This window comes from Onychostruthus taczanowskii, unplaced genomic scaffold (assembly GCF_017590055.1).
Source record: "Onychostruthus taczanowskii isolate IOZ18803 unplaced genomic scaffold, ASM1759005v1 scaffold86, whole genome shotgun sequence".
Taxonomy (NCBI): Eukaryota; Metazoa; Chordata; class Aves; order Passeriformes; family Passeridae; genus Onychostruthus; species Onychostruthus taczanowskii.
Genome location: NW_024506552.1, coordinates 320,344 through 342,357, shown reverse-complemented (window position 1 = coordinate 342,357; position 22,014 = coordinate 320,344). Strand labels below are relative to the sequence as shown.

At 50.0% G+C, this 22,014-nt stretch overlaps 1 protein-coding gene across 8 annotated transcripts in view; it reads left to right on the top strand.

The window, feature by feature from the left end:
* The window catches only part of TSPOAP1 (TSPO associated protein 1), a 47,521-nt gene extending 29,340 nt beyond the window's left edge, over positions 1 to 18,181 (top strand). For 5 of the 8 annotated variants that reach the window (XM_041424989.1, XM_041424990.1, XM_041424988.1 and 2 more), the window contains 10 exons: positions 561 to 1,688; positions 2,297 to 2,423; positions 2,553 to 2,704; positions 3,152 to 3,314; positions 5,521 to 5,592; positions 5,943 to 5,978; positions 6,946 to 7,049; positions 8,714 to 8,785; positions 10,281 to 10,409; positions 16,880 to 18,181. In XM_041424989.1, coding sequence (XP_041280923.1) covers positions 561 to 1,688; positions 2,297 to 2,423; positions 2,553 to 2,704; positions 3,152 to 3,314; positions 5,521 to 5,592; positions 5,943 to 5,978; positions 6,946 to 7,049; positions 8,714 to 8,785; positions 10,281 to 10,409; positions 16,880 to 17,095 — 2,199 coding nt within the window. In that variant the 3' untranslated portion in view covers positions 17,096 to 18,181. Of the gene's footprint in view, positions 1 to 560; positions 1,689 to 2,296; positions 2,424 to 2,552; positions 2,705 to 3,151; positions 3,315 to 5,520; positions 5,593 to 5,942; positions 5,979 to 6,945; positions 7,050 to 8,713; positions 8,786 to 10,280; positions 10,410 to 13,525; positions 13,586 to 16,879 lie in introns of all 8 variants that reach the window. The other 3 variants (XM_041424991.1, XM_041424985.1, XM_041424987.1) reach the window with 3 other exon arrangements.
* Positions 18,182 to 22,014: the final 3,833 nt, after the last annotated feature.

Below are 22,014 nucleotides of genomic sequence, written 5' to 3'. Positions count from 1 at the left end.
TAAAGGGTTTTCCTTTGTTTTTTTGGGAACTCTGCTCCTGGATTTGCAGGCAGGAACCTGCAGTAGGGCTGCACTTTGCTAGGAGATGGGAAGGGCCCAGGCAGCAACATCTCCAAGGGGTGTCCTACAGCACAGGGCCATTCCCTGTGCTCCAGGGAGAGGACATAGCTAAGAGGGACCCATGGCTCTGTGGGTGAGCCCTGTGGACAGAAGAGCCCACTCAGCTCTGCAGTGGGGGGACGGTGCCTCTCCTGCCCCCATCCCACCCCAAGGGGAATCATTGCTGTGGTAGGATGAGAGGTGTACAGGAGAGGCTGGGAGGGAGCTCTTCCATGCATTTGCCTTCCTCGCTTCCTGCCACATTGCTGGTTCATCCGATTGCTTTTGCCAGAAGATCCATCGCTCCCTCTGCCCCTTCCCCTTGCTTTGCTGCAGCCACAGCTCCATCCTGCTCTGCTGGGAGGGAATCAGGGTCACTTTGCCTCTTGTTTTAATGTTTATTTCCTCTCTTTTTTCCTTTGCTTGTCCTGGCTGTGGCTTTTCTCGGGGTCTGGGTACAGATGGATCTTTGTGATACTGACAGCGATGAGGAGATTCTGGAGAGGATCCTGGAGCTTCCGCTTCAGAAGAACCACAGCAAGAAATTGTTCAGCATCCCTGAAGTGACTGAGGATGAGGATGAAGATGAGGATGAGAAGGATGTAACAGAAGAAAAGACAGACCCTCAAGACTCCCTGGAAACACAAACCTACCATTCAGGAAGAACAGAGAAACCACCCAACAGCAAGGAGCCATTTCTGAAGGAAGATGGGAATAACACTTCCATGGATGTCTCTGCTCAGACTCCGCAGGGGGAGCACAGTGCTAAGGAGAGCAGAGCGGAGGCTGGCCATGCAAATCCTGCCTTTGGCCAGCTGTCTTGCAGTCAAAAGAAGGCACACTGGAACTGGGGCTATCAGGAGAATGATCCAAAGTCTGGGAGTGGGACAAGTCCCTCTTGGAGCAAGAAGAAGGGAAATAATTATCGAGAGAAGATCCGGAGTCGGCCTGAGATAAGTAGGAAGAGACAGAGTGATCTAACAGAGCACTGCAGTCGTCTGCTGGGCAACTGCAGCCAGATGGGGAGTGGGTTATACAGAGCTCCCAGTCTCAGGGAGGAGCTGAATGTTGTCAGCAGTGCTGGTGGGAAGGAGGGGTTGGATTTGTACAGCCGGGCCAGACAAGGCACCTTACGCAAAAAAGCCTCAAGAGCAGTGGGATCAGGGGAGGCAGAACCAGCTGTGATAGCAACGCACTGCCCCACCCCCAGGAGCCTGGAAATAGACATCGAGTATGACTCCGAAGATGATCAGGATTCAACCTGTGCATCCTCCCTGGAGAGCAGGCTGTGGCCAGAGAGGTCCCAGAGCTGCCAGGGGGACTGGAGTGATTGCTCCAGTCAGTCTGAAGTTGCCCACCTGGGTGGCAGAAGGGACCTGACCAGGCTGGAGATGATAGAAGAGCAGGGTATGGAGTGGGCCGGGTCTCCGAGCCGGCACCTACGATTCTTCTGCCGGGAGAAGGAAGACCCAAGGTGTGAGAGCAGTTCTGAGGAGCAGGGCTGGGAGCTGGACTGTAAGTCACCTGGCTGGAGAAGGAGGCTCGAACATTCTTCGAAGGGGATACGTAGCACCTCCTTGCACAAAAGGGTTGGGTGACTTTTCCTATTCTGGCTTTGAAGCAGCTTGCAGTGGTGCTGGCTTCCCTCTGCTTCCCTGGCCTGCCTGTATCTTGCTTTGTTCAGTGTTGTCCAGAGAAAGGACCCTCCTCTAGGATTGTCTGGAAGAATATCTGAGAGATTCTGTAGTTCTGTGCTGCTCCATGGCTTTTCTTGTAGTAGCTGCTTCTGCTTTTCCTGCTCCCTGACCAAGTGTCATCGATGCAGTATTCCTTTTCACACTGTGTCTTCCTCCTCACGGCAGGAGGCTGTGGGACCCAAGCGAAAATCCCTGGTGCAATAAGCTGATTGGTGAAAGCTTTGTGTAGATGCTGACTGTAATGTCATTGCCTCCCCTTGAAATGCCCTTTCCTGCATCTTCACCCTCACCAGGGGGATCGTCACTGGTGCCTGGCAGAGTGCCTGCCTGTCCTCAGTTCTGTTTTCCACCTCCCTTGGTCTTTCCAGCTCTAGAGTGTCCCTGAAGAGGAATGTTGCATTTGGATGCACTGCTCTTTGTGGAGTGCGTTTGGGCTGAGCGCTGTTCAGGGAGTTGGAAGGCAGAGGCTGCTACTAATTCTCTGGTGGTTCCAATTGCAGGCGTCCAGTCATAAAGATTCCAGGGGCCCAGAGCCGCCTGGCACAGCTGCCTGGCAGGCTCCTAGCAGGAGACGGAGCAGGAGCGAAAGAAGAAGCCAGATGCAGAAACCTTTGCTCTCTAGTCCAGGTGAGCAGGAACAGGAAGAGAGGTGGGCAGCAGGAGAGATGGAAGCTCCTGGAAATGGCTGGGGAGAGGCTGGCAGTCAGTGCTGGGGCAGGGCTGATGTCCTCTCTGCTATGTTCCCCCTGTGCACAGGCCTTCCAAGGAGCACTGCTCCCAAGAGCTCTGGCAAAGATGATGACATTCGGATCTTTGTGGCTCTCTTTGACTACGATCCTGTCTCCATGTCTCCTAACCCTGATGCAGCAGAAGAGGAGCTCCCATTTAAGGAGGGGCAGATCCTGAAAGTAAGAATTTAGTGAACATCTCCTACTCTGTGGATCTGTCTGGTGTCCCAGGGGAGCATAACCTTTGGGAGATCTGCAGTTTCCTCATGAGGGAAGTAGAGGGGCAGATGCTCATATCTTCTCTCTGGTGACCTTATGGAATGGCTGGAGCTGTGTCAGGGAGGGTTAGGTTGGATATCAGGGAAAGGTTCTTCCCCCAGAGGGTGCTGGACACTGCCCAGGCTCCCCAGGGAATGGGCAGGGCCCCGAGGCTGCCAGAGCTCCGGAAGCATTTGGACTCTGCTCCCAGGGATGCACAGGGTGGGGGATTGTTGGGGTGTCTGTGCAGGGACAGGGGCTGGACTGGATGGATGATCCTTGTGGGTCCCTTCCAACTCAGGATATTCCATGATTCTTTCTCTGTGCAGGTCAGTCCCGGAAGCATAAACAGTCTATTTCCCTTTGCAGGTTTGTGGAGACAAGGATGCTGATGGTTTTTACAGGGGGGAATGTGCTGGAAGGGAGGGATACATTCCATGCAACATGGTGTCAGAAGTCCCTGTGGAGAGTAGTGAGCTCAAGCAGCAGCTCCTAAAGCAGGGGTTCCTGCCTGCGGACACGGAGAGCTCAGGTACTGTGTGTGTGTGCCCTGCTCCTGGAATGCTGGAAGCTCAGTCCTGCTGTTGTATGTGGCCAGTGCAGCCACCAAACCCATCTGGAGGGCCATCCCTGGATCTGCAGCCTGATTTAGTGGCTGCTCCTCAGCAGGGGGATCTGGCTGGATGTGGGTGTTCCGAGCTCTCAGTTCATCCCTGACTCCACTGCAGCATTTGCAGCTGCTCCTGGGCTTGAGGTGTGTGAATTCAGCACAAAGTGAGGCTGAACCTTGCTAGGGACAGGGAAGCAGAAGCGTTTGAAGAGCAGCTGAAGTATGTGAATAAGAGTTTTCACTCTGTTCCCTCCTTTGTTTTGAAAGCCTGTGAACTGAACTCTTGGGATGGCCCTGCTCTTGGGTGAGAGAATCTGTGACTTGGGAATGGAGGTGTGGAAGGGAGAGGAAAAGTGTGAGACAGCAAGGTAGGCAGACAGGAGTGTACAAGGGGCAGACCTGGTGATTGGATTCCTCCTTACGCCCTGAAGTATGTGGTCAGTGCCTTGTGCACTGGAGAGTCTTTCCTGTTCTTTCCATCTCATGTACTCAGAGAGGAGAGGGAGCAGCCCTGAGATGTGCAGCTCAGGCTGAGTCAGGCTCAGTGGCTGTGAGCCACCCCTGCTGTGAATACTGGTGTCCCTGTGCCTTTCCCACATGCCTCCCACCTCTCATCCTGCACTCCTCTATTGCCATTGCCAATTGCTGGATCTGCTCCACTCATTAAAACACCAGGATATTCGTGGTTTGGGTGGTCCCTGTTTCCCTGCCAGTTCAGAAATGAAAAGTAGCGCAAGTGTTGGTCATGGCAAAGGTAAGCCCTGACATTGCCTGAGCTGGGAAAAAAGCCCAAATCAACTTAAAAATAAGAAAACTCAAGTCAAAAAAAAAAAAAAAAGGAAAAATCCAATTTGTTCCTACTTCTGTGCAGGGAGACCCAGTAAGTATCCAGCTCTAACACACCTTTAAGGTCCCTTCTCACCCAAGCCCCCAAGCCATTCTATGATTCTGAGGGACTGACAGTGCCCGGCTCCTAAATGTTGGTCCCTGGAAAGTTGATCCTGAGGAGCACAGGGACTGAAGGAGCCTGATGTTTTCACTGTGTGATTTCTTGAATATGTAATAAGGACAAACATATTCAGCCTCTCCCGTGTTTGAGGAGAGGAGATTCGAGTAAGGTGTTTTTCACATCCATACTCTTTCTCTTGTGTGTATGCCAGAGATAGCTGGATGCCTGTGGTGGCCTGTGTCCCTCAGTGGATACACAAGGGATACTCTGCCCTGCCCCACTGCATAGTCTTGGAAGAGTAAAGGATTTTAATAGCTCTGAGACTTCATTAAATATGACAGGTTTGAAAGTCTTGAGGAAGGTGGTGGTAGTCAATAAGGTGTGTGTGCAGGGTGGGACTGTAGGTTTGGCACTGGTGGGGACACACTTCAAATCCTAGGGGCAGTTCTGGACCCCTCTTGGTAAGGACACTGAGGGGCTGGAGCATGTCCAGGGAAGGGAACAGAGAGCCCCAGGAGCGGCTGAGGGAGTTGGGAAAGGAACTCAGCCTGGAGAAAAGGTGGCTCAGGGGGGACCTTCTGGCACTGCACAGCTCCTGACAGGAGGGGACAGCGGGTGCAGGTTGGACCTGGTGGTTTTTTTCTAACCATAGTGATTCTTTGATTCCTTGGCAGTCAGGCTGGCTGTACCTCTGCTGTGTTCCTGCTGCCATAAGCCCCTGTGACAGCCTTGTAACTAAGGAAATGCCTTGGAGAGGTTGGATGGGTTCGTCTGGGCACTCCTCAGGTTCATTTGGGATTTCATCCAGTCCTGACCCTGCTCAGTGCAGAAGGTTTAGCTAGAGATCTGGCATTTTTTAGGTGTTAATGGTACAAGGTTTTATTTTGTCCTTATGGTGCTGCTTCTGAAAGCTAAGGAGCAGCAAAGTCTGTCTGCTCTGAGCTGTGGAGTGCCTAAAAGGTGTAAGTACAGTGTGGATTTCTCTGTGTATTTGGGATGTGGATCATCTGAGTCCACATATAAGGCCCAGAGGGCTCTGCCCACAGAAATCCTGTTGTCAGCCTCCCAGGGGAGGCATGTCATCTCTGTCCCCTGTTCACTATTCAAGATGCTTCTCACTTTCCATTCACTGTCTGTTTCTCTTGTCTATTTATTTGCTTTTTTGGTGTTTTTATTAAGGAAATGGCACATTTTCTCCACCTCCACGCCGCCAAACCGTCCCTCCTCCAAAACCCAGACGCTCCAAGAAAGGTCTGTGTCACCCGCTGCTTCCTCTTTGGTTTTTGCTATAGGATTACAGACTGCAGTGAATTTTTACTACTTGCTTTCAGGACCCTCAGATGTTTGTACGACTGCTAGGAAGTGGAAAGAGAGCCCATCCCTGTGCTGGTGTTAAGTTTTTAACAACAGTGATGTCTTTTATAGTTTGGAGCTTGACCTCTGCTTCTTGTTACATTCCTGAGTCCTGGTTACTGGTGTAGACTTTGAGTTGCATGAACAGTTTGCTTCTGTTGTTTGCTGTCTTGGTGTTCTTTTTACTGTTTCTCAGTTGTGTCACGTTGATGATGAGCTGTTACTAATGAGGCATTTTCTTCCCCCAGCAGGGCTGGACAAGCAGGAGTGTAAGCCTCAGCCAGGTGAGAAGTGCTTTTACTGGGGAGTAGGTATGGCATGATCAAATTACAGATGTGTTTTGTGGTTGAGGGCCAGCGTGACACCCTGTGGTGTTGCTTCTAAGCACTGTAACAACAGGTTTTAGTTCTTTTTGTTTAGTGGTGGGTGCAGAATGGTTTGGGTGAGCAGGGGGTGCTTGCAGGGGGAGTGCTCCTGTTGTTTTGCTGTGGGAGGAGCAGGGCAGTCTCACTCATCACATGCTGTGGTCCCTACGATGCAAGGGACACTGAGAGGGCGCTCCCTCTGCTGAGGTGCATCATCTGTTGCTATCCAGAGAGGCCAAGTGTGCCTTGGGTCAGTCCATCCAGTGCTGACCCAAAGGAGAATTTAAATCCATGAATGTGTGTTTTCTGTAGCACCAGACTTGGCTTTTGTAGGCTCAGGGCAGGTCTGTAGGTAATGGGTATGAGCAGACAGGAGATTGTGGATGGCAAGGCCTGGACTTCCCTGTGTGCTGGTCCCTGGCCCTTGGAGGATAGCTTAATGTAGCTTAATAGCTACAAATAGCTAATTTGTAGCTTAATAGCAGAACATTGTGTAGTGGGAGGAGAAATGTCCTTTCAAGAGACTGTAAAGAGATAGCTGTTCTCTGTGTGTGTATGTATATATATATATAAATATATATATATATAAATCGTGTGTGTGAGAGAGAGTAAATAGGAAACATAAAATAAAAAAAAAAAAAAGTACATATAAACAGAGCACCAGAATGAGGGGATGGGGGACTGTCCCCACTTTTGTGCTTTTGAGGCGATGATGATGAAGAAGATCAGAAAACTGCTTTACCAAATGCCTCTAAAGTCTCTCTCCACTCAGTCCCCCCCAGTATTCTTTTTGCTCAGACCACTACAAGAATGGTGAAGGAGTTGCTGTGATTTGGGATTTTGTCCTTGTATTTCCATCTAAGAATATTTTGTTTTTCTGTTACAGGGCAGAAACATAAAGACATAGAAGCAGAGCTGCTGACTCCTCGCAGGATGGTGGCTGCCTTTGACTACAACCCAAAGGAGAGCTCTCCGAACACAGATGTGGAGGTAACCACCAGCTGCTCCCCCCTTTTCAGAGGTTTCTTCTTCCTGTCTATTTTTTCCTTCTCTCTCAAGACACTGAGCACTTTGGTCCAACCAGAGTCTAAGTGAAACTGTGTGAGTATTCATTGCATCCTTTAATGATCAGACAGGACTGAGCAGATCTGGGGCAGGAGGAAGCAGCTCCTACTGGTAGCCACTGATCCAGGAAACACTCTGGGAAAAGGAAAAACCTGCTTAAGTGTTTGAAAGCATTTCTGACACTTAATTTGAACATGACTTTTGTGTTAAGTGTCTGTGTAGGTCTTTGTTCAAGCAAAAAGCTCCAGTTTAAGGTACTGGTTTGCAAAGTTCTTGTTTTCAAGCAATTCCTATATTTAGAATCACAGAATCATGGAATGGGATGGGTTGGAGGAGATCTTAAAGCCCATCTTATCCCACCCCCTGCCATGAGCAGGAACACCTTCCACTAGACCGTGTTGTTCCTTCCAGCCTGGCCTTGGATGCTTCAGGGATGGGAAGGGGAATAATCTAAACAGGGAAGGATACAATCCAAACAGTAATTTTGTGGATAAGTCTATTCCAGGTAGAAAGGTGGAATTACAGAATCCTTTCTGCAAAAAGAGATGAGCACATGCTCTGTTCTGTTCCTCCAAGTTGTGTTAGCTCTCTAAGCAAACATAAACACGGGGTTTGGATTCCCATCCTTTCCCTTCATCCACGAAGGAGTGTCTGGCCAACAGAGGGCACAGTTCAGAGAATGCTTGCCTCCCAAGCTGTGTCTCCTGCCCGGAGAGACATGTATCCAGCCACCAAACACTTTAGAACTCTTGTCACTGAGATGACAACTGTGCTTTTTGCTGTGATTTGCTCTTGTAGAACTTTTTTGGACAAGAGTTCAAATTACTGAAACAAGCTGGTAGAGTTCTGTGGGAGATGCTCCACAGGAGTGACCTGCATCCTCAAGAGATTAAATTGAGGACTAGAAATACAATATGGTAAATATATTGAAAGTAGATCCCTTCCAGCTGACACCTGTGAAGTGCCAGAGTGTCTTAAGTGGGACTCAGCCTGTTTGGAGCTTCCACTGGGCAGCTTTTTCCATTAAAAGAGACTGGTGACCCCTTTGTCTTTAGCCTTGTGCCCCATGGAGCATGTGCTGGGGTGTCTGACACAAGAGAGGGTGTGACAGTGAAGGGTCACTGTGCTGTGCTCCTGTTCTATGTCCAGGTTAAAACACCCTGTTTGTATGCATTCCTGCTAGTGACTAATCCCTAAGTGCTGCATACAGAAAAGCCTCATCCAAGGGAGCAGGATTTGTAATTATATTTAAAGAAATGGAAGGTATTTCTGATGGTTGCTGAGCTTGTCCTCAGTGCACCTTTCCAGAGCAGGTGGTAGGTACTATTTCGAAACCTTATTAAAATTGGTTTTAAAATGGGCTTTGCTCTTGTCTTAAATGATGAAATGCTTCTCTAGCAGTGAATTCCAGAGTTATCCACTTTGTTTCCCTCCTGCATCCTGGTCCTGCAAGACCAAACGCAGTGGGCTCCCTCCCCTGGAGTGAGATTGGGCAAGAAGCCAAGGGGAGCCTGTGTTCCTGGTGAGAAATTCCAGGCAGTGCTTTTCCTGTTTTCCTGAAGGCAGCTCTGTTCTCTGGCTCTTTGCAGGCTGAACTGACCTTCAGTGCCGGGGACGTTATCACTGTCTTTGGGTCCATGGATGATGATGGATTCTACTATGTAAGTGCAGGGCTTGGGAAGGTCCTGTGATTACACTGGAAATTGTTGGAGTTCATGGAGTAGCAGGGAAGCAGAAATCAGGGAACAATGTATCCTGCTTTTGAGAAAGACTTAAACCCCTCTCTACTTAGTGCAGGGCAGCCTGTTTCTGGTGCTCATTTCTCCTGCTGTAAATTCAATATTACCTAGTCTTGGAGTGGTTTGGGGAAGGGACCTTAAAGCTTATCCTGTTCTACCCCCTGCCATGGACAGGTATGGACACCTCCATGGGCATGGACCACTGTCCCAGGCTGCTTCATCCAGACTGGCCCCATCCAGCCTGGCCTTGGATGCTTCCAGGGATCCTGGGGTAGCCACAGCTTCTCTGAGCTTCAGCCTGTGCCAGGGCCTCTCCACACTCACAGCCAGGAATTCCTTCCCAATATCCCATCTATCCCTGCCCTCTGGCAGTGGGAAGCCATTGTCCCATGTCCTGTCTATCCATCCCTTGTCCCCAGTCCCTCTCCAGCTCTCCTGGAGCCCCTTTAGGCCCTGGAAGGGGCTCTGAGGTCTCTGTTGGAGCCTCTTCTCTGGGTGAGCCCTGCGGTATCCCAGCCTGGCTCCAGAGCAGAGGGGCTCCAGCCCTGGGAATATCTCTGTGGTCTTTAAACATCCCAATGGTTCTGAGTTTATTTTTTGGTATCAATTGCCTGCAGGTTTCCCAAAGCCTTGCCTGCATTTTAACATGCACTCACCAGCTGAACCAGCACCTGCTCCAAGCTAGCATTTCACTTGGACACTTGGGTCAGAGGCTGAATGGTGATCCAAGTAAACAGACACATTCCTGGGGCTGTGCCTGCCCTCCAGCTGTGTGCCCCACTTGAGCTTTGGCCCTTGGATCATCCCCCTTTTCCTGCATGGGAAGCAGTGTGCCTTCACACATCTGACTTGCAGTTGAGCTCCAGGTTAAGTCTGAGGGCATCACTGAGAATGTTTTGTTTGATCCTTTTATAGTGTTGGACAAACAGCATTGCTGGGGTGGGTTTTGTCTCAGCCCACCACCTCCTGTTGAGCTGGATAAATACTTGTAGGAGTATAACAGTGCAGCTCTGGGCCTCTGTGATCATGGTGCAATGCCTACAGGACATTGTGCCAGTACTGCCTCATTCTTTAAAGACATCAGTAAATACTAGGGCAAATCAAAGGTCTCTAGGGCACCTGTAGCACAGTCATATTCCAGTATGGTGGTGGAGATTTTGAGTTTGTAGAAATCACCTTTGTCACAACTTGCTGTCATCTCTTTTTCCATTACTCTCTTCTGTGTTTCTGTGTTCTGAATTTTTCCACAACTAAGCAAGGATGTGAGTTCTGGAATTTTCTGAGGATCCTCCCTATGTGGGTGTGTTCTGGACTTGTCTCAGCCTACAGCCCAACCTTCTCTGCAGGGCACTGCACCTCAGGTTGTTACTTATGTCTCCAGGAAAGCTGATGTGAGAATTGAATGTTGATCTTGCAGGGAGAACTGAACCAACAGAGAGGGCTTGTCCCATCCAACTTCCTGGAAGCTGTCCCTTTGGATGGCGACACGGCCAAGGAATTCCATTCAAAAGATAAAGAAGCTTCTCCGCTGAGTACCGAGAGCCAGGTGAGATGTGTGACTGCATGGCACTGCCAACCAGGCTGGGATGTGTCTGGAGCCTGGGCATTGCATGGCATGCAGCACCCATGGGATCACTGAACTTACTGCATGCAGCCCGTTCATCCCAAGGGAGTGCCAGGAGCTCTTCCCAAAGACTTACTTGTAGTGCAGAAGGTGGCACAAAACAACACTGGATGGGGCCTCAGTGTGGTCAGGTAGGCAAGGAATATTCAAATCCTAGCAGCAAATTGTTTAGATCCACTGAAAGGTCAGTGGGAAAATGCTACTGGAAGGAAAGGTTCAAACAGCTCCCCAGGCACATGAAATTCCTTAAATATTATTATATCCATGCCAAGGAGTTCTGGAATTAGCAACACCCAAACATCAATGTTCTTCCATTCACCCCAAGTTAGATATATCTTAATCCTGGCTGAGGTGCTTCTGGATAAATTCAAACCACACTGAGGAGTTTGCCAAACAGATCTGGGGGATGGATCCTATGGTTTCAAAAGCATTCCCCAGAGTCAAGGAATTTGAAGGTTAAATTAAGTCCTTGCATGGTGTTGTTGAGACTCTTGGAATAAAGGCTTAAGTGGGACACTGGGGTCATGTCAGGGTCTGAGGCTAAAAGTGTAGCAGCTCCTCTGTCATTCCTGGACCCCCAGTGCTGTCTCACCGTGGAGTGGGAGGCAGGAGGGACCCAGCTTAGTCCCAGCTCACATGAGCTCAACCTTCAATCCTTTCTGGGAGGTTGTTGGCACTGTCATGTGGTGTCAGACCCACATGAGTTAGAGCAGGTTGGCTTTGAGCCATCCTTAGGGAAGTAGGTGGCCCTGAATCCTGCTCTGTTGAACTCCCCACTCATGCCATCCCAGCTTTCTGCTCTCTGCAGCATTTCTTGGCCTTTTTTTCATGCTTGGTTCTTCCTGTTCTCTGTATCTGTATCTCTGTCTTCAAATGCTGCCTGGTCCTCCTTCACCTCAGCCCCATCCCTTGCTTCCAGGCATTCCAGGCTTTGTGGATACAGGATTTGCACTCCTGCCTTGATGCCTTCTCAGGCAGAGCAGCCTAGCTCAGATAATGAGGTTTGTGGGCAGTTTGTTGGATCATCTGCTGACCTCAGCAGCTCTCTGGGATCCTTGTACTTCCCTGTTGGGGGATACTGGTCCTTGCTGGGGAATCACAGTTTAGTCAGCTGTTACTGCCAGGGTTTAAGAGCCCAGAGGTCACCCAAGTCTAACCTCCCTGGGGGTTAACAAGGAAGCAGAGTGCGGTTCTTTCTTCAGTTTCCCTATCAAAATTATTTACCCTTACCAAATGACTCATCTGTTGAAATAGAGGGTGCCAAAGGAGACCTCAACCAGTAAAATAATAAAAACCTTGTGGAATTCTAAGTGTAATTTAGTGCAGATCTTCCCCTTCCTTTTGGCATCAACTAGCAGCCACAGGGCCTGTTTCAGATTCCAGGGGTTGTTGCTCTAGCCCCAGCCCAGATCCGTCCAGGGGCCAGGGGGAGTTCAGGTAACCTTGTCTGCCTCTGGCAGGTGTGAAGGGTTTGCAGAGCCAAACCCACTTTCCTCTCTGGTCTCTGCTGCTGAGTTCAGTGGGTGACTGATACCCTGTGCAGCACTTCGGCCCACATATCCTTGCATGCTGAAGGTTGGAAGCTCTTTTCCTATGTTTCATGACATTTTTTTTAAACACAAGTGCCTTTCAGGTATGTTAAGGACAAGCCATATAAAATTGACACGTTTCAGGTTTGCCTGCCCTTCAGACCTTCCCATTTGTCTCTAGTCCTCTGTTCCTGAGATCCAAGGGAGCCTCCCCTTACACTGGCTCTGACTTTTGGGTGCACAGAGCAGGAACCTGTTGGGTTTGGTACTTCTGGTACTCTCCTGATCCATGAACTGCCTGTAGCTGGAGGACTGGAAAATTCAGATGATGATGATGAAACCAATTTTATTTCAGTGGGCCTCAGTTTGAACTCCGTAGGCATGACTGTGGCTGATTCTGCATCGTGCCAGCCTGGCTCCTGTCCTGCTGCCTCCCTGCTTCTCCTGGACACCTGTCCCAGGGGATTCTGGCTCAGCACCCCCAGCACTCCTCCCACTTGTGCTTTGCAATCCAGACCTGTCTAAACAGCTTCCAACAGGAAGGGCACATTTGTCCCCTGTTAAAAGTGATATATTTACCCTGCTCAGAGCCAAACTGGTATTAATTAATTGCATTTAAGTGTGTTTAATGATTCCTGAAGAGACAGAACCTCACCCCACAGTGGTTTTGGCTGTCACAGCAATCACAGCATCCCAACCTGTGAGCAGAAAACCTCATGGGAAAGGTAGAAGAAAGAACTACCTCCTGTAAAACAGACATATTCCATATCCATCCCTGAGCTGGAATGAACTCTTTCAGTGATACAGTCATACCTGAGGCTTTCCAAATTTCTGTGGGACTTTCACCCCACGGAGTTAAGGAAGACTTGCTTGTTCATCTTGCTGTTAGCAGAGCAGGCTTCCTGCAAATTTCCAGTCCCAGCTTAAGCCCTGGCACCTCAGGGGGGATGTGTGTGTACCATGGCAGAGCTTTGGACTTGGTTACAGCTTGTTCCAGTTGCAACAGAAGCTTTTCCATGAGTGGTTTTTAAATCATTTGTAATTTCTTGGATGTGATGTTCTTACCTTATTTGTTCTTCACACTTCCCTTCTCCCTGCTGCCCTACCAAAGGCCTGAGAATAAGGACAATTTATTTCCAAATTGAACTGGGGAAGGTGGATAATTTTTAATTATTTCTGAGTAAATCTTAAAATGCTGGCAACTGAAAATGTGAAGCAATTGAACTTAAAAACTGACAGCATTTGGGGATTGGAATAAACAAACAAAAATAGCATAAAGGGGAGAATCCAAGAAGTTCTGGTCACAGCCAGGGCCCAAAACACTCATGCTCACCAGCTCAGAGCAGCTGCTTTAACACAGTTCCTGTTGATGGAATATTTTTCCATTAGTAACATGTGGTTTCTGTCAAAGACTGATTATAAAGCACCTTCAGAAAGTGTTTGATTCTAACTGATTTCATGTATTTATTTCTGCCTGTGTTACGCACCCGGGACGGTTCTTTTCTTCAGAGAATGAGGAAGAGAAGAGTCCAGTGATAGATATGAATGATACATAGAGAGAGCAACCATGTAAGTGTGTGAGACCTTCAACCTCCCACCCAGCCCAGCACCTCGAAGGCTCCTGCACCTGGAGTTGGCTCCTGTTCTTGCTTGTAGTTTGACAGGCTGGTTTGGGGCTGTGGTGGCAGATCCACCTTCAGGTCTGATGTCAGACCTTTCACTGCCACCTGGGTTCTGTGGTAAAGACAAACAGTTCAGCACATGAAGTGCAGTTGGCTGGAACAATTATCTGGTGGTTTTGGGGACCAGGATGGGACTGTGCTGGATATTCAGGTTTGGGAAGGACCTGCTTTGTAATTCAGCTTGGCCCTCCTGTTCGCATCAACAGCCAAAGCGTCGTTTGGTCTTTGCAAAGTCCTCCTCAGTCTGAGCACACTTCATGTTCAGCCTGGGGTTTTTTCCTTCTGGATTTTACTCCTTGCTGAGAATAGTCCTGAAAAACCCCTGCCCACCATCCATTTAAGAAAATAGTAACATTTAGGCCCTAAAACCAACCTCATGTGGATAATTGTTCTGGGGCTGGGTGGGTGAGACCCCTGGTTTTGTGGGCCAGCGGGAGCAGTCTTTGTTTTCCTTAGTTTCAAATATTTGCTTTTCGAAAATTGTGTTAATCAGTAACACCTGAGAGAGTACTAAAACCACCCCTGAAAACTGACATCACTCTTTTGTTTATCACTCTAATAAATTGTATGAGGATTTTGATAGAGTAGTTTTCCCTTTGTTTCTCTTAGAGAAGAACCCCCAATTTTCATATGATTTTTCTTTTAACACATGAATCTGTGAGCTGGTTCTGTTGCTTTCCTGCCACACAGAGACCTCTGAGAAGAGGAGCAATTGTTTGTGGGGCCACTTCAGGTCTGTCCTGAAGCTGTTCCACCTTTACCGAAAAAGTGTTTTCCAATGGTGCATGGATAGAGCCTCCACTGCCCTGGCTGCTCAGGGGCCTTTACATCCCTCCTACATCACTCCCTGGGTGTTGGTGAGCCCCTTCTGGTGCTAGCCCAGTGCTTTTGGACATTTTATCCAAGGATTCTTTGTTGCAAAAACCATAGTGTCTGGAGGAGAACATGGGGATTCTTTCTTTGGCTCCCAGCTAAGAGAGTGGGCTCCAATTTAGCCCTCCCCTGGCTTTCTTTTTGTCTTTGCCACCATAAATCTTGCATTTCTGGCTGCAGGTGGTTCATCTGGATTTATTTGGGTTTACTCCTGGACTCCTCAGACCTGACTAACACCAGGCTTATCAGCACCGAGTACTGTTCTTTGCACAGTGGAGCTGAGCTGCCAGGATAGACAGAGATTGCAGCTGTTGCTGCAGCATTGGTTGGAGTGGATCTTGCAGGCAGAGTGCAGCTTTCCCAAGGGCCAGCCTGGGCCATCCATCAGCATGTGTCACATCCTGTCCTGGGCAGCAGCTGGCTTAGGGCGCAGTGCTGCACACTTGGAGTGTTGCAGGAGTGCCTTGGAAAGCAACATTCTCAGGTGAACAGAGAGTGTGAGCTCAGGAAAAGTCAGCTGTAGGATTGGTTACTGTCATGGAGAGGCAGAGAGGAGTTCCAGCTCTGTCCTGTAGTTCAGGTAAGGGAGAGTCCGACGGCACTGGCACAGCTCAGTGATTGCTGTGAGGCAGAAGTTTACTCTCAGCTTTGTGGAGTTGGGAGGGGTCAGAAATCCACTCCAAGATGGAGCTCGCTGTGCTTCTGGCCACTCAGGATTGACTCCATGGTATTGTACGTGCTGGGTGTGACCCAGAGCAGAGGTTTGTGCTCATCCTGGGCCAGAAGTGCTTCACTCCTGCAGCAGCCTGGGCCAGCACAGCTTCCACCTGTGAGGGGAGGAGAGGTCACAGCCACTGGGTGCTCCTGGTCCCAAAGGAGGTGGGTGCTGAACCAGCAGTAGGGTGGCAGAGCAGGGCTGCTTTGACTTTCCATCCCAGGAGACTTAAAATATAAGTCCTCACAGGGTATGAGCATGGCTGTGCTGGAGTCTGGCAGCAATGCTCTGGGCTCTGCTCCTGCCTTATTTAGGTGCTTGCCCTGGTCACAGAGCAGGACCAGGACCAGGCACATCCACTTCTGCCCAGAGGCTGCTGCTGAGATCTTCACACAGTTCCCAGCTGGAGTCTGATCTTCAGGAGTGCTTCCACTCAGACAGAGAGCCCTGCTGGCACTGTCACCATCTCACATTCTCGCTGGGGGCTTTGGCTCCTGCAGACCAGTGAGGGACTCAGTGGGGCCCAGGTAGGGAGATGCCGAGGGTGTGATGTTCCAGTGTCAAAGGACTCTTCCCTGGCACAGCTCCAGCCACTCTCACCTTGTGTTTTGGGTAATGCCAAGACAGGATGTACAGCTGGAGCTTGGTTTGTGAAAGCTGTGTGGAAGAGAAGGCAGTGAGACTAAGGCTCTCCTAGGCCTCAGAAACCCAGAGCCTCTTCCCTGAGGAGCTTTGCAGCCTGTTGGGAAAGCTTGACGTGCCAGATTGGTAATTGTCACTGTCTGGCCAGCTAAGCCTAGTGAGAGGAGATTGTGGAAGGAAGGCTGCTGATGGGAACCAACCTCTCAGTGCTTTGTGAAGAGGAAACTGAGCCTAGGACTAGGGCACATTGTGATTTCCAAAGGGAACAGCACTATTTGAGACTGGTGGGTCCCAATTAACCATCTCAAACACTTAGGGGCTCAGGAACATTTCTGTGTGCCACTCGATCCTAAAACTTCTCCATGTCCTGCTCCACTGGTGCCACTGCAGAGCACCAGACTTGGCTTTCTGCCCCTCCTGCCTCTGGATCTGCTGAACGCTGAGCAGCCTTGCAAGACCCCCAATTCTTCTTCCTACCATGGCCAATGTTGAGAAGCCTCAGGGCTTAGCCAGTCTCCTTGATCTTCTGGAGGTCTTGCAGTGCACTTGTTCTTATGAAATTTGGTTTTGTTGATGTCCTGGCTTGTGTCCCAGAGCATGCTGGGAGCCCAGCAGGCTCCACGGCTGAGGCATCCACGCTCTCAGGAGCTGCTTCACTTACTTAGCTGTGGAGCAGCATCTTTCACCATGTCCTTAGTGGATCTTATGTGCTGTCCTGTTCTTAGCCCAAAGTTCAGGAATTTCAGGAATTCTTAGCTAAGGAAGGGTCTGGCTTGTAAGTACAAAATTTAAATCCACTGGAAACTTCCTAAGTGGAACTGCATAGAAGGGAGTTCCTCCTGCATAGAGGGGAAAAGGCCAGGTTCTCTGGCTGAGGTTTATGTTGGTGTGATCTCCTTCAGCAGCTCTAACTTGTGCTTTTTTCTTTTATTTTCTCTCTTTCCCACACAGCTAAATCCAGATGGGTTTGTTGATCAGAGCGACTCCTCTCCATCTCCTCCTCTGCCAGCACCTTCCTGCCTTGTCCCAGGCAAGCAGAGTCCAGAGCAGGCATCACTGGCCCTCCTCACCTGCAGTGATGCACCTGGGCAGAGTAAAAAGAAGAGAGGCTTCTTCTTCAAGGGGAAAAACCTCTTCAAAAGACTTGGGTCCAATAAGAAAAACTAACAAGGGGTTTGTTTATTCCATCCGGGCTGCCCACACAGCCCTAGAGACTGAGAGTTCAGGAGAAGCCCTCTGCAATAAGATGATTATTTTCATAGGGAAGAAGTATGTGTTGAATAAAGAAAACTCTGGAGGGTGTGGGAGCTGAGAGCCCCTGGGGAAAAAGTGTGAGGTGTGAGAGCTCAGCTCCGGGATCCAGCATGTCCTGCTCCATGCAGCCCTCGGTGCACTGGTTCCCTGTAAATATTTTAATTTAACGATTATATTCTGGCTGTAAGTTAGCTAACTGGCTTTTCCCAGCAAAGCCCCGGCCCCTTAGGAGAGATCCCATGTACTCCACACCTTGGTATTTCTCTGCTCCAAAGGAGGTCGTGTCAACTCCTTCACTTCCTGCAAAGAAAATTTGCACTTTTCTGTTTCCTGTGACTTCCCTTTGCTGTCTCTGGGCTGATGAGTGAGTTCTTATTTGTACTGTAACCCTGTAAATATGCAGCTGTGCCTCGGAGCATCCCACACTGCCTCAGTCAGCTTCCAGCACGAGGATCCCCGGGGAGGAAGGAGCCCTGGCGGGGTCGGTTCTTCAGCGTGGGGGTGGGCTGCTATCAGCTGCTCTTGCCTGGTTCACCTTGACCACGCACTGCCTGGGGACTCCGCCTTATGATTTATTTATCGATTTATTTATCAATTGATTTATTTATCTACCTATTTATTTATTTATTTGTCCGTCTGCCTCTCTTCACGGTTCTGTTCAGCTGTGTCTGTGAGCTGCTCCCAAGCCAGAGTGTTGGGAGAGCAGTGCTGGGGCTGGGCAGCTTGCACTGTTTTTGTAGGAGATGATGTGTTCCTGCAGTTGAGATGCAGCCCTGTCCGAGCATGGAGGGTTTTGTATGCCATGGTTTCTGTCCCTCCCCGTGTTTCTTTCTCTGCATGTTCCAGTGGGTCCTTGTTCTGAGCAGGGCAGTTCCATGAGCTCTGTGAGTGGTGCCAGCACAGCGGCCATGAGCGGTGGTGGTATGGTATGTTTTTATTTAATATCAAATTTTATTATAATAAAGTCTATTTTCACAAAAATACATTTTCCTTAAAAAAGCCAAAGATTCAGTGATGCTTCTTCAAGGGGATGGGTGGGGAAATTATACCAACCACATACACTTTGAGGGTCTTCTGCACCTTCTGTGTCCCTTTCTCAGAGGGACAGATGTGGCTGTGGATGCTCCAGGTGTGAGGTGAGGGCAGGGGCTGAGGTGGCAGCCCTGGGCATGCAGGACACCAGCGAGGGCTGTGGGCATGAGGCTGCCCAGAGTGCCTGGGCTGGACCCCTGCACTCCCAGCTCCACTGCTGTGTGAGGGTTGGGTCGGGGATGTGGTCCTGCACCTGGAGCCTCTGGGAATCCAGCCAAGGTGCCAGAAGTCACTCTGGGATTTTGGGGGGATTCTGCAGGATTCCCCTGACGGGAAGGACTTGTTTGGGAAGCTGCTGCTCCCTATAGAGAAATACACCATGAGGATCTTGATACCACAGTAAGGCACGGTGTCCTGTGGTGGATGGGAGTCAGGGCAAGGACAGACCAGAGGCTTTGAAGGATCAAGTGCTGCAGCTCTGCTGGAGTTTCCATAGCTTCTGGAGCAGCCTCAGTGATGAAACTCATCAGCAACCCAGAGCTTTATCTGCAGCCTGTCCTCCCGTGGAGGAAGTCGTTGCTGTTCTAACTGAATTTACCAACTGGAGTTTCTTAAGTGAGTTGTTGGTCTTTTGAAAGAAACTGTCATTGCTTTTATCAGTTCCTCAGGGGACGAATTGAAGAGCAAAACTTTTAGGATGAAAAGCAGCCACTGGAACATCCTGGAGTGTGCCCAGAGCCAGAGGCCCTGTGAAGCCAGTGCCTGCCTGGTTCCCTTGCTCCTGGTGCTTTCTTCCTCCCTGCCCAGCTGAGCCCCTGGGACCAGAAGGTGTGTGTTGTGTCTCTACCTCCTGTAAATTTTGCTGGGTTAGACCCAGACCCATCATTCAGCAAAGTCTCCCTAGTTCAGCTGGTTCCCCAACACCAGACAGGCTGTACAGCAACGCTCTGAGAAGTCTGCATGAAAAAGATTTAAGATTAACAACAACTTTAAGCTGCTATAGATAAACATGAAAAGTTACAAGAAACAAAAAAGGGCAAAATAAAGATATAATCCAGATGTTCTGCTTTGCATCCTCTGCTTCTAATTGCTGTGCCACAGCCCAGGTGTAGATGGCACCCCTCTGCTTGGAGGAGCTGCTGGTGGCATCAATATATTCCTGTTTTCATTCTCCAGATGAGCAGCATGTGGTCTCTGAGTGCTAGGGTTTGGTGCTTGTGTTGGTGCTCACCAGAAGGCTCAGCCAGGCCCATGGCCTTTCCCATTCACCCTGATCTAGGAGCAGGGTCCCAGTCTCCAAGGAAGACATTCAAGAGACAAAGCATCTCGCAAGCCCCCACTTCCATGGTTTCTGAAGCGGTGAGAGAACAATTTTCTTTTTTTTTTTTTTTTTTTTTTTTTTTTTTTTTTGAGAGCAGTTTGGTGTGGTGTTTCTCAGGGGTTGATGTAGGAGTTTGTGTGTTTAACATCCTTCCCATTGACAAAGGTGCTCCTGGGCACCCTGGGCAGTGTCCTGGTGACACCAAGCTGTGTCTTGGGTGTCACACACTGGAGGGCAGGGATGGGGCATCCATGAAAACCACCTGGACTGCCTGGAGAGGTGGAGCTGTGCAAAACTCATGACACTTAACCAGGCCAAGTAAAAGGTCCTACATGGAGTTGGGGCAATCTCAAGCCCAGGTACAGACTGGGAAGAAGATGGATGGATGGATGGATGGATGGATGGATGGATGGATGGATGGATTGCAATCTGCCTTGAGAAGGACTTGGACGTGCTGGTGGATGAGAAGCTCAACACAGAATCATAGAATGCCTGGGGCTGGGAGGGACATTAAGGTCATCCAGTTCCAAACCCCTGCATGGATGTGCCCCAGCCATGTGTGTCAGAAACCCCCCATGCCCTAGGCTGATACCCCAGTATGGGCAGAAGGAGAGGGGGAAATTCTGCCCCTCTGCCTTACTCAGGTGAGACCCCACCTGCAGAACTGCCCCAACCCTGCGGCCAACAGCAGAAGGACCTGGAGCTTCTGGAATGAGTCCATAGAAGGTCATGGAGCTGCTCCAGGGCTGGGAGAGCCCCTGGCATTCTGCTTTAGAGCCAGGCTGGGAGAGCTGGGGGTGTTCACCTGGAGAAGAGAATGCTCCAAGGAAAGCTCAAGCCCTTTCCAGGGCCTGAAGGGGCTCCAGGAGAGCTGAAGAAGGACTTTGGATAGGGGTGTGGAGTGACAGGACAAGGGGGGATATCTTCCCACTGCCAGAGGGCAGGGATGGATAGGATATTGGGAAGGAATTGTTCCCTGTGAGGAAGAAATGACTTCCCTGGCACAGGGTGCCCAGAGAAGCTTTGGCTGCCCCAGCCCTGGCAGTGCCCAAGGCCAGGTTGGACAGGGCTTGGAGCAGCCTGGGATGGTGCAAGGTTTCCCTACCAAAGGCAGGGATAGAACAAGATGATCTATAAGGTCCGTCCCAAGAGAGGTAAGATCCAACCCTTCTGTGATTCTCTGAATTAAGTTCCTCATTGTGAAACACAGTTCCGAGCACTCACATGCACTAACTGTCCATAGCCTTTGAAACGTCCTCATCCTCTTCCTCTATCTGGTGCTGACGCAGCAGGGGAGGGACTCAGAGCTTTGCAAATCCACCAGCTGTGCCCCTTTGCACAAGAGCCATGCTGTGGGCTCTGTTGTGCAAACTGCTGGTTCTGGAGCTGATCTGTTTCTGGTAATGGAGCTGGTTCTGGTGCTGGAGCTGGAGCTAAAGCTGGAGTTGGTGCTGAAGTGTGGACCTCAGGCAGACATTCTGCTTCTGTCTCACACTGATAGGGTGGGCTGGAGACCTCCTGAGTCTCTTGGGCTAGGGTCACCCTGAAGGCCAGGGCAGGTTGCTCAGGATCTCATTCAAGGAAGCATTATCCCCAGGGATGCAGGCCCCACCTCTGCTCTGGGTCCTGTCCCAGCACTTCACCACTGTACTTGGTGTTTTCGTACATCTGTTGGGAATTTTCTTGGCAGTACCACTTGCCATTGCCTCTTGTCCCATCCCTGGGCACTCTGAACAGCTCTGCAGCCCTTCCATGAGACAGTCAAAGTAAAGAGTAAGGCTTCCAGAGCATTCTTCCCTCCAGGCGGACCAAACCCAGCATTCTCCTGGGATCAGGTGGATTCTCTCCAGGTTGTCAAAACCAGTCTGCAAACAGGACCAGCCTCACTTGGGCCTCACTGCATGATTTGTAATTTGCTTTGCCGATTTTCTTTAAAATATTAAAGGACCAGGACCATCATCAGTTCATGTCTCCACCTACAAGGAGGCAGCTTTGGTGATGGAGATGCTGGATCCCAGCTTTGGAGATGGACACACCTGCAGAGTCACTGCCAGAGGCACTGCACCACCTGTACCATTCTACAGCCACTGTGTGTCCCGGGGTGTCCATGCAGGACAGAGTCGAGGTGAAGACCTTCATCCAACCAGCCCTGGGGAGCCCTGGCAGGAGCCCGGTTACTGCTTATCCAAGGAGTTCTGATCCATGAGGGCAAACACAACTGCAATGTGCAGTGAGGGGGAGCTGAGGAGCAGCTCCTCTGTGTCCCCGTGCACTTCCATGCCCAAACACATCCCTCACTGATCCAGCAGTATCCCTCTGTTCTGTCAGCATTTGTCCATCAGATGCTTTTGCACTGGGACAGGGAGAGAGGCTTTGGCCCGTGGCAGAGGAGATGCTTTGCCAGCTGAGCTCCTGGTGCAGCAGCACTTTGGGCAGACCAGATGCTCCAGACCAGCAGCTGGAGGGTGATGCCTGTTCA